Here is a 12,377-nt window from a genome sequence, read left to right on the forward strand (position 1 = left end):
TAAAAAATTAATCACAACTAATCGCACTGTTAAACGACAATACCAATTGAAATGTATTTTTTGGATGTTTTTCTACATTTTCAAATATATCTATTTCAGTTACAACACAGAATACAAAGTATACAGTGCTCACTTTATATTTTTTATTACAAATATTTGCACTGTAAAAAACAAAAATAGTATTTTTCACTTCACCTCATACAAGTACTGTAGTGCAATCTCTTTATCATGAAAGTGCAACTTACAAATATAGGGGTTTTTTGTTACATAACTGCACTCCAAAACAAAACAATGTAAAACTTTAGAGCCTACAAGTCCACTCAGTCGTACTTCTTGTTCAGCCAGTCACTAAGAGAAACAAGTTTGTTTACATTTACGGGAGATAATGCTGCCCACTTCTTAATTACAGTGTCACCTGAAAGTGAGAACAGATGTTCACATGGCACTGTTATACCTGGCTTTGCCAGATGCATGCCAGATGCACTAAAGATTCAAATGCCTCTTCATGCTTCAGCCGTCATTCCAGAGGACACACTTCCATGCTGATACCGCTTGTCAAAAAAAATGTGTTAATTAAATTTGTGACTGAACTCCTTGGGGAAGAATTGTATGTCTCCTGCTCTGTTTTACCTGCATTCTGCCATATATTTCATATTATAGCAGTCTCGGATGATGACCCAGCACGTGTTGTTTGTTTTAAGAACACTTTCGACAAAATGCAAAGAAGATACCAGTGTGAAATTTCTAAAGATAACTACTGCACTCGACCCAAGATAAAAGAATCTGAAGTGCCTTCCAAAATCTGAGAGGGATGAGGTGTGGAGCATGCTTTCAGAAGTCTTAAAAGAGCAACACTCTGATGCGAAAACTACAGAACCCGAACAACAAAAAAGAAAATCAACCTTCTGCTGGTGGCATCTGACTCAGAAGATGAAAATGAACATGCATCGGTCTGCACTACCTTGGATCGTTATCAAGCAGAACCCATCATCAGCATGGACATGTCCTCTGGAGTGGTGGTTGAAGCATCAAGGGACATATGAATCTTTAGTGCATCTGGCATTTAAATATTGTGCAACATCAGCTACAATAATGCCATGCAAACACCTCTTCTCACTTTCAGGTGACATTGTGAACAAGAAGCGGGCAGCATTATCTCCTGCAAATGTAAACAAACTTGTTTGTCTGAGCAATTGGCTGAACAAGAAATAGGACTGAGTGGACTTGTAGGCTGTAAACTTTTACATTGTTTTATTTTTGATGCATTTTTTTGTACATAATTCTACGTTTGTAAGTTCAACTTCCATGATAGAGATTGCACTACAGAACTTGTATTACATGAATTGAAAATTGCTATTTTGTTTTTTACAGTGCAAATATTTGTAATCAAATAAATATAAAGTGAGCACTGTACACTTTCTATTCTGTTATAACAGTGCGATTAATTGCGATTAATTTTTTTATTTGCTTGACAGCCGTAATTATGACACAATCCTATCCAAATATTACGATAAAATATATGGGAAGCAGTGTCACAATACACTCCATTGATTGTTAGAAGATGAAAAATATTGGTTTGAAGAAGCTTGTTGAGTAATTGGTCCATATGTCAAAGCCAGTAAAATAGCCTTTGATTCTGAATTCATGTTGAAGCTGGTGAAGACTAAAAAAAACAAATAAAAAAACCAGCCCTGATTTGAAATTGCAGTTAAAAGATGGCAAAATTGGTGTTGAGAAAGCATTAGTTGGCCATTGTACCATGTCATTTTCCAGCATGTGGTCAGTCATCACATACTAGTTTCCCCCTCGCAACAGAGGAATCGGTACTTATTCTTCAATTTGCAGAAGTTTATGTTGAATGTGGGGTTCTTTGATCAGTAATTCAGCTGCAAGCCTTGTTTCCATTATTTCAAAGTCTTGTTCTCCAATGAAACACTGAAAAATCTCAAGTAAATGTCCTGGGAGGAGAAAAGGCTATGATCGTGACAGTAGCTGGTGTAGAATTACTGTTTTCATCGTGTGGCCTGGTGCATTCAAAACCTAGAAAACTGCATGGAAACAGTTAAGACTTCAGAATTAGTTTCTTCAGCATCTTAATTCAGAAAGTCTTGAAAGTATCCTTGGTGGATCTGAATAGTTGGATTCAGTGGTAACTGAATTGTGATTGGTGTTCACAGATTGTAATTTGTTTAAAATGATGTATTATGAAAATATGGATGTCTTAACACTGTAACATTTTTAACAAATTTGAAATGTATTAATGTATTGAAATTAATCAGATTGGGTGTTTAACATTAAAAAACTTTGTTTTACAGTGACAGTTTTGATGCCAATTTGGATTTATAAAAGGTTATAGATAAAAATACAATTAAGTATTTTTCAATATTCTTTATCTTCCACAGTTTTATAAAATTCAAGTGAAATACTCTAACACTGAAATAAGTCAATTTAAAACCCAGCATCTATAACCTAGTTCATTACAAATTGTAATCTAAAATTGCAATAGCACTTAATTTCCAGTTACATCATATCCTTGTACAACTGACTTAAATATTTATTTATTAAAGAAAGTAATTAAAAATAAAAATAACCATCTCATGTAGCAAAAAACACAGGCAACTCAGGAAGTTTGAGTGATAGAACTCTGGTTTCCCTGTTCTACCTCTGGAAGCTATAGCCGCTGCCTGCATTATCCTGAGGTCACTATACTGTAGTAGTCTCTTTTTTGAGCTTGGCGGCAGCAGCAGCCTCACTCTCACAAACCCTGGAGCTTGTTGGGGTCATGGAGGGCTCTGGATAGTGGATGGGGACAGAAAGGGGTTAACCCAGAGTAGGTACACAGGGAAGTTGGTGCCTGTATATTTTATGTATTTAAGTGATGCACACGCATTTGGGATGGCTAAGGGGAGTACAGAAAACCATGATTTTCTTTTTTTTTAAATTGCATGACTTTTTAGGGTGTTCATTCATGATTTTTGAATTCTTGGGTGTTGGCAATTCTATGTTCTTCTCCCATAGAATCATAGAATATCAGGGTTGGAAGGGCCCTCAGGAGGTCATCTCGTCCAACCCCCTGCTCAAAGCAGGACCAATCCCCAACTAAATCATCCCAGCCAGGGCTTTGTCAAGCCTGACATTAAAAACTTTTAAGGAAGGAGATTCCACCACCTCCCTAGGTAACGTATTCCAGTGTTTCACCACCCTCCTAGTGAAAAAGTTTTTCCTAATATCCAACCTAAACCTCCCCCACTGCAACTTGAGACCATTACTCCTTGTTCTGTCATCTGCTCCCACTGAGAACAGTCTAGATCCATCCTCTTTGGAACCCCCTTTCAGGTAGTGTTTTTTTAAACCCTTGATAGAGTTTAAAAAAAACTGAACACTTAATGTTCTGCACTGTTTATAGTAGCTGGAGAATATTCAGGCCATTGTTTTGAACTTCAAAGCACAAATGTACTAAAATTTAATGGTGTGTCGCATATCTCACAAACAGCTCAAAACAATGGCATTACCCAATCTTTAACTCTAGGGCACATTTAGGTTTTCTGGTTTGTGGTGATTATTTTTCTATTTTTTGTTTATTTTTAGACAAATTATGACTCATTATTAGGAGTAAAAAAAATCAATTGTTTTTAAAAAATAAACCCATTTCCCTTGAATTGTCTTAAAAAAAAAAAAAAAAAAAATTGGCCCCCCACTGGAGTTCCACACTCCTGGAATCTGCTCCAAACAAGTGTGGGGAGCTTGGTAGGGCTTGCTGGCTCCCTCAGTAGGCAACTTTCAGTATTGAAGAAATTGTACATTTTAAGTAATCTTGAAAATCCTGTTCTCAAATTCTTCAGTTGTATTTTGTCACTAAAACAGGCAACCTTGCATGTTAGCTTCAGCCTTATAAAAATGTATCCATGCTAATTCCTCCTTTTGTAGTAAGACTAGCAGAAGTTTCCGTTTTTTATAGCTTAAGCAACATGGCACCATGTGATTGAGTCACCCTCACTGCTAATTAGCTTACCACATCCAATGCTAAAAGGTCAGCTAAATGTGCATCTTAGAATATGTAGTCCTGTAAGATAGCTATATATGTAGGAAAATGTCTGGTTTGAAGTATTTGAACTTTTCCAAGCCTGAAATACTGTTTTTCAAGCCACTTAAGGGCTTATGTCATTCTTACAAAGAAATTAGCTGTGGCATTAAAAGGGTCTGTAGTTAGGACTATTGGCATAACAAAGCTGATGAATCCAAAATTGTCAGCCTTCAGAAGAACTATAGATCAATCTGTCTTTGCTCAAATAGTGTCTCCAAATTAGTATCCAGTTTAAATGATGTGAAATGGAATATCTTTTTCTGAATAAGTGTGTGGTTTTGCTTAGCATTTTGATTTAGTCTACCATACGCTGTTTTTAAAATGTCTTGTAATGCTAGAAAACAGCTCTCCACCTACAGACCAAGGGGATTGTTTTGGGTGCCAAAATATAGGGCTCAATTTTAAAAATGCAGGGAAACAGGCAAGAGCATTGTTAAATTTCAGGTTCTAAAAATAATCCGATGTTGCATAATTATCCCTGAAACTAATTGTAACTGATAAACACTTTGGGAAGTTCAGTTTCGCAACAGAACAAGAACCACACAATTTTACCTTCTGTCAATTTAGTTGTTTAAATTAATGTACAGTAAATGTTCGAATAATCAGAAAGCATGTGCCTACTGCTCTGTAGTGTATGCCAAGGTCTTGGATTTTAAGCAGCTTAATACGTTGGATACCTGCAGCCTTCATGTGAGAAAAGCACTGCCAGTAGACACAGAAGATATTTGCTTCACAGCTGCTCCTGGTATAATGAACCTGAACTAAAAAATTATAATTTATCACAGTTGGCCCTACAAATCGAGAGGCCCTGCATCTTTGTTTTACATATGCATACAGAACCATAGAAATAGAATGAGCCCCTAAGACTCAAGGATTAGTGAAGTGGTACTGAATGAGAAATGTATTCCATGTGCATCTTCATCAGTTACTCAATTATAGGAATGGAATAATCAATCATGCTGTTCTCTTGTGCATTGAATAAAGCAACAAATGAATAACAATCACAGTAGTCAGTCTGTCAGACGCCAGATTAGGAGTTGGTAGTGGTCAAACTGCATACCCTTTGTGTAGCTGCTGACCTATTTAAGTGAACATCTTACTTCCATATTATGATCTCATTGAATATATTGTAATGTTTGCCCCTCATGCTTTAAATACAGCTTATCTCAAACAGTGCTGTGATACACAAGAATTGGAGCTTTTTGAGGGCTAGAATAGGAATCTTATTCCTGTTGAAATAACAAGGAATGGAATCACTCCTGATGGCAGCTGTCTTAGAGCAGGGAAGTGAAGTGTGAATCCGTAGGTGTGGTAACCCAGCTTTTATTTTTAAATGGGAAAATCCCAGCCCATTTTAAACATTGCTGGCATCAAAACCTTTGTTCAGCATCCTCCCATGTCACTGTGCTTACCTTGCAGGTAACATTTTAGTGACTATTTTTTTTTGGTTTTTAATGTTCATGGTAAGGCAGAGACTGGAATCCTAATACTCATCAAGTTAGTTTACACTAATTTCCCACTTTCAGGAGTGTGCGCTTTGTTAAATAACTTCATGCTTAGACATTCATTAATAATTATATAATAAACTATTTTTTAAATTATACTTATGAAAAATGTTTTCATGAGGAAGTCTTAAAAATGCACAAGTGGCTTCAGTTGCTCTTTCATAGACAAATCACTGAGTAAGGTGTTATCTTAAAGTGGATTTGACTTATCTTTCCAGATACAGTTAAAAAACTTCAGGACCAAAAGCATGACATGGAAAGAGAAATAAAGACTCTTCACAGGAGGCTGCGGGTAGGTTAACACCTACAACCCAGTGTGCAACGGAACACTAAAAGAGGTGGGGGGACACCGTAAGAGTGGTACATGAGACATCATCCAGCAATAAACATATATAGTAGAGTCTGCCTGTCCTTCTTTGCATACTGCTCAAAAATATATCAGAAATGTTTCAAGGCTGTGTAATAGTGTACATGGGATTTCAATATGTACAGGTAGAAACTGGTCTTACTGGGTATTAATGGTGTTGATAGATACCAAAGACAAAGCATATGACAGACGTACTAATGGGGGGGAAGTGAATATTACTGTGTTTAAAAGCAGTTTGAATAATTTTGGGGTGAGGGGCATCAGCTCAAGGGTGAAGTTAAATACTTCATCTTGGGATAAATTTACTAAACGGTTAAAGAATTAACTATCTTTCCTTTTTGTAGATAAAAGGAAATTTTAGGACCTCCCCAATTCTCCTGCTCCAAAACCCCAAAGCTGATTACTGATTAAATTATCTTCATATTTAAGATTTGTAACTTTAGTGTTTTACTTTTGGACTGTCAAATATGAGTACTTTTACCACCCACTTAAATCTTCCACTCTGAGAGTTCAGTGGAACTTTGCATCAGCATAATTCTTTGATTTCAAACTCCTAGTTGCTGCTGTTTACAGTTTTGGTTATTTATAGGAGGAGTCCGCAGAATGGCGTCAGTTCCAAGCTGATCTACAGACAGCAGTGGTCATAGCAAATGATATCAAATCTGAGGCCCAAGAGGAGATAGGAGACCTAAAGCGTAGACTGCATGAGTCTCAGGAGAAAAATGAGAAGCTCACTAAAGAGCTGGAAGAAATAAAGTCACGCAAGTATGTTGATGAAAACTGAGTTATGTATTTTTTTTGCTTTTACACAATTAGAGATGTTAATTTCCTAACTGTCACTGTTGAGACTCATGGAAAGTCACAGAGCTAGACAGACGTTTTGAGGCAAGATCATTTCAGCCTAAGATCTCTCTGCATGCTTCTAGGAACAATTTTGAAAGAATGGGCAATCCTATAAGAGAGTGGGTTTTTTTTTTCATAGGTGGCCTCTTAATTTTCTGCAATGGAGGAAATGTACCTGTTTTGGCATTTTCACGCACACACAAAAAGGAAAGTCATTAGTCTGTTTTTAGTCACAAATAAGAGTCGATGACTTGGGTTTAACTTCCCTGAGTAGGGCATGGAAAGCAAGCAATGAATGTCTCTTCCGTGCTGTTGCAAGTACAGGTGAGTCGCATCATACGTGTATTTAACTTACGCGAATTCAACTATATGCGTTCGGGGGAAAAAAAAGGAAAAATAAGATACCTGTAAATAGTGCAGGCAATTCCGCCCACCATTCCACTCAATGAGCATATGCCCCAGAGAGAGCGTGAGATGGGAGACGTGAATCTGCTGTTCCCTCAGTCAGTCTCAGTTCCCGCGTGCCTCTCATACTGTGAGCATCTCGTCGCGCTGAGTGTGATTCTAGTGTTTAAAGATACTGTACATATTTTTCATAAAACATGGCCCCTAAACGCAAGCCAACTACTTCATCTGGTGCTCAACCGAAGAAACAGCGATCTGTTCCAATGCTGGAGGAAAAACTGGCTGTGTTGGACTTACTGAGACACAGTATGTCGGTCTCCAATGTGGCACATAAATATGGCCGCAACGAATCTAGCATCCATGCCATCAAGGTTCAAGAGAGCAATTCATCAAGCCGTGGCATCAAATGCTCCAATAACTGCTAAGGTGACGAGCCAGGTGTGTGTTTGTGAACACTGAAAAGGCATTAAACTTATGGCTGGAAGACATGAACTGTAAACGTGTGCCTATCGATGGCAACACTTTGCGAGAAAAGGCTCTCAGCCTCTATGCCCTGTTCAAACCTCCTGCCGAAGAGGGACAGCCTTCTGATTAGAAGGAATTCAAAGCCAGCCAAGGTTGGCTTAACAGTTTTAGGAACTGCTTCAACCTCAAAAACTTGCAAACTACCGGTGAAGCTGCATCTGCCAATGAAGAGACAGGAAAAGCCTACCCCCGAACAATTAAAGAAAATCACAGAAGAAAAGGGCTATCTTCTGGAACAAGTTTTTAATGCTGACAAGACTTGGCTTTTCTGGAAAAAAATGCCCAACCGCACTAACGCTTCGAAATCAAAAAGACAAGCCCCTGGCTTCAAAGCAGCTAAAGACCGTGTGACTGTGTTTTGTGGCAATGCGGGTGGGCATTTAATAAAGCCGGGCTTGCTGTACAGGGCTGCAAATCCCCGTGCCCTAAAAGACAAAAAACAAAAATTTCCTGCCTGTGTTCTGGCAATTAAATAAAGTCTTGGGTGATGGCAGCGTTATTTCTGGATTGGTTCCACAAGTGTTTCATTCCAGAGGTCAAGCGGTACCTCGAAGAGAAAGGACTTGACTTTAAAGTGTTGCTGATCGTAGACAATGCTCCTGGCCACCCTGCGGCACTCCGGTTTGTGCATAACTGCGTTGAAGTTGTCTTTCTCCCCGCCCCAATACCACCTCCAACCTCTTGACCAAGGCGTGATACGCTGTTTCAAGGCCACGTACACGAGGCTTACAGATACATAGCGCTATGGATGCTGATCCCAAACTTAATGTGATGGAGTGTATACTATACTTTATGGGAGATTTAAGGGATTTTCATGGGTAATTTTTACTATAGGCGATTTTTGCCTTACACGCTGACTTTAGAATTTAATCCCCGCGTAAGATGCGACTCCACTGTATATTTTGTTTAGCTGCCAGGCCCTCTAGAGGGGAGCAAAACACAAGATTATCTTACTATGGAGAAGGGAAGGTTTGATTCTTGACAGCTAAGCTACTCAGATAAAAGATGTTAGATTCTCACTTGTGATCTATTGTAGCTTGAATTGAGACAGAAATCCCTAGGAGTTCTACAAGAGATGGTTACTTCTAGATAATCTACATAGACTGGTAATGTGAACCAATTTCTCTTGGAATATTAGAAGGCATACAACCTACTTAAACCTGGGCATTCTCGTATCTGGTATTTGATTTCTAGTTATGGCCTTGATTACTTTGAGGCTAGAGTTTTACAAATGACTATGATCAGTCAGTTTCAAAGGAAAGGAGTTTGTCCAGTCAGATACGTAATGCTTAGTTTCTTTGAAGCAGGGGATAGTCTTTTTGTTGACTTTATACAGTGACTAGCACAGTGGTGCCTGTAGTTGCTACTGCAACACTTAATTACTGCAGTAATTTAATTTTTTCCCCAAAATACCATCAGAAAATAATCTGTTAATATTACTGTGTAGCTCATTCCATGAACTTCTAGCAGTGTGCTATTTAAAAAATAGAATGAGAAACCAATCACTAAAAGCCTCACCTTTAAAAGGGACTTTCCTATATATTGAACAGAAGCCGATACAGTATGCTTCTTACCTAAAATTAAATTATGCTTATAGCACTTTGGAAAACCGGCAACTTGGATTTTCTGCAGTTGATGTCAACTTTCTTCAGTAATAAGCCTTTGCCTCATAATCAACTGGTTGTGGAGGGTTTTTTGTAGTGGTGATTTTTCAGTGATCCTAATTACATCAGTAGGGCATCTTTCAAAAAAGCACAAAATTCAGTCTTCAATGAATCCATAGCGCATACAGCTCAGACACAATTCATGTTTTCCCCTGTCCTGCCAGTCTACCTGAGCCCTGACCACTAGTCCTCTCTAGGAATTGAAGAATAGTTTGGTCTCCATGGCTATTTGGTCCTTTTAATTCAGACTGGAGACTCGGCAGTTACAGTTATGATGTTTGTGACATGTATACATGTTCCCATTATTAAAACCTTCTATAAAGTGCCATGTAAATTAACACTGATAAACACTTTGTAAATACAGATATAAATCTTTGAACACCAGAGTGGGGTGAGATTATTTTTGCAGTGGAATTTTGCACAGGCTGCATATGTGAAATGCAGAGAGCAGACTGGAGGAGGATATAATTGAAAATAAGAGTTGACCTGGATGGTGAGGGTAAAGCAGATTAATCTGAAGTGAAGCTACCAATTTGAATAGGCTGTCAGGTAGTAAAACTCCTGATTACTATTGGCCTAGAAGATACTCATACCAGGAGTTTAGAGAGATTAATGCCTTAAGTCATAATGTTGTAGCACCCACTTTTGATAGGAATTTCTAACCTAATCTTTGCATTTTCAAAATAGGAAGTTTGCAATTTATGCTTTGCATTATAGGTATCTGGCATCTCTAGAAAATCTGTTATGTTGAAATTAATCAGACTAATTGTGAGTTGTTTGAATCACCTTGTTGAAGCTAAGGCTTGACTTGCAGTATCAATTCACTACCCTGGTGGGTAAAATATATTGGAACAATAAATATACTGCCTGCAAATCAGCTAGAATTCATTTTTCCTTGGAATCTGTGTTAACAATGTAACAATCATCTACCAAGTGTCAACTTGAAAATAAGCCTTTTATGCGGTAGTCGCACTTTGGGATGTCGGAAGCCTGTTGCTTGGTTTGTTCTGATACTGATTCCAGAAGTGCTTTCTAAATCCATATTATTTGCAGATGGAGGTAAAATAATATACTGGTAATTGGTTTCCTAAGAACAAAGAATTCAAAAGTAGCTGAAAATGATTCTTTAAAAACTTGTTGTAAGATTCCAGAAGAAGAGAAATGGTATAGCTGTTGTTGAAAAATTTAGTTAGCATGGTATTTGATCTGAAACTGAGGCAATGAATAACATCTCAGATCCCGGGGCGCGAGGGGACTTTCTCCAGACAGAATGACGGTTCTTCCATCAGAGTGCCAGTGAATGTCATAACCAACATAAACTTTAGGTTGAAAGGGCCCTTCCATTCTAAATTTTAGTGTCCTTTGGGTTGCAACTAGAGTTTAGTCTCAATTCAAAGCTGAACTTTAAAAATACATTTTTCCCTCTCCCACCCTACCGGTGCCACCACATCCCACCCCCCCCAAAAAAGAGGGTTGAGCCTTCTTTACTTATGCAGGCATAAAAAAAGTTTGTCTCCTTCAAAAATAATTGTAAAGGTTTATTTTGATGATTTCAGCAGATTAGTTTTTAATCTATGGCAAATTTGAAGTTTAACTCACTAGAAAACATAAGACCCAAAATTTGAGAGCCTTTCAGTTCACTTAGGGTCTCTTGTTGACAGATATTAAAGAAATTGACTGGTATCTAAGGCTGTTAATCTAAACCTAAATTACAATAAATAGCAAAGTAGGTTAATACAATGAGTAGAGTTATGAGCTCAATTCCTATGTTTACATTTAAGCCTTTTGACATAAAGAAAATATTTTTCTGATGTGTCTAAGATGGCCTAGCTTTTGTTTACAGGCAGGAAGAGGAACGTGGCCGGGTATACAATTACATGAATGCTGTAGAGAGGGATTTGGCAGCTCTGAGACAAGGAATGGGGCTGAGTCGCAGGTCCTCCACTTCCTCGGAGCCAACTCCCACCGTAAAAACACTAATCAAATCCTTCGACAGTGCCTCACAAGGTAATTACTTCTAACCAGTGTAGTAGCTGTACAAAGTTAGAGGTTTATGTATGTTGACATGTATGCTTCTGATCTGGCTGATGCAAAATGCAGCTGCATGAAACTACAATAGCAACCTACAGATGCTGTCTGAAACAAACCCACGTACAATAAATTGCATTACTGGGGTACATTACTGTTAAAGAATTATCCTTTCTCTTTCTCTTTCTCTTCCTCTTCTCTCCCCAACCCCAGGGGTTGAATGTTTTCTATTCCTCACTGTCACTTACCTAGTGATTTGGACACTAGAGGCTTTGTGATTCAGCACTCACTCAGCAGGAATATAATACCAATTGTACACTCAGCTGTGTCCCCAGCTTAAGGATATATTCAGTATTCCCATTAAGACACTGACATTAATATATGCCCCCAAATGAGCATCCTAGAAGCTATATTATGACTAGCACCAAGTTTTTCAAAAAACGCCTGAGCTCCTAACATCCATATTTTAGTGCCTGTCAGAGAAGTGCTGACCCTCCTTCTCCCATTTACCTCAGTGGGAACTATTGGGCACTCGGCACTTTAGGAAATGGGACCTGTAGATTTAGAGCCTGACTTTAAGGTCCTGTTTCTGAAGAGTTGTTATACAAATTTAGGGCTTATCTACATGGTGAAATAATGCATTTTCTGGGCTTGTGATGTCCAAAGCACACTAATGCATTGTACATTATTTAGTCTATGTAGATCCTGCTGATGTGTACTAAAAGTTTCCTAGTGCACTATACCAGTGCTTGAAACAGCATTATATTAAATCGTACTAGGGAACCTTCAGTAAGCACCAGTAGGATCTACACAGACTAATTAATGTACAACACATTAGTGTGCTTTAGAAATTGTATCCCCCATAGAGCACATTACCCCAATTTGTAGACAAGCCCTTAGTCTCATTTACATTAAGACAGCTTTAAATTGCTCTCGTAGTACAAAGGGGCCTTAAT

General features: G+C 38.2%; 1 protein-coding gene across 4 annotated transcripts in view; it reads left to right on the forward strand.

The window, feature by feature from the left end:
- Positions 1-12,377, forward strand: part of SPECC1L (sperm antigen with calponin homology and coiled-coil domains 1 like) — a 112,484-nt gene that overhangs the window by 38,224 nt on the left and 61,883 nt on the right. For all 4 annotated transcript variants that reach the window (XM_074973025.1, XM_074973026.1, XM_074973027.1 and 1 more), the window contains 3 exons: positions 5,808-5,881; positions 6,546-6,721; positions 11,237-11,400. In XM_074973025.1, coding sequence (XP_074829126.1) covers positions 5,808-5,881; positions 6,546-6,721; positions 11,237-11,400 — 414 coding nt within the window. The remainder of the gene's footprint in view (positions 1-5,807; positions 5,882-6,545; positions 6,722-11,236; positions 11,401-12,377) is intronic.

This window comes from Natator depressus, chromosome 15, assembly GCF_965152275.1.
Source record: "Natator depressus isolate rNatDep1 chromosome 15, rNatDep2.hap1, whole genome shotgun sequence".
NCBI lineage: Eukaryota > Metazoa > Chordata > Testudines > Cheloniidae > Natator > Natator depressus.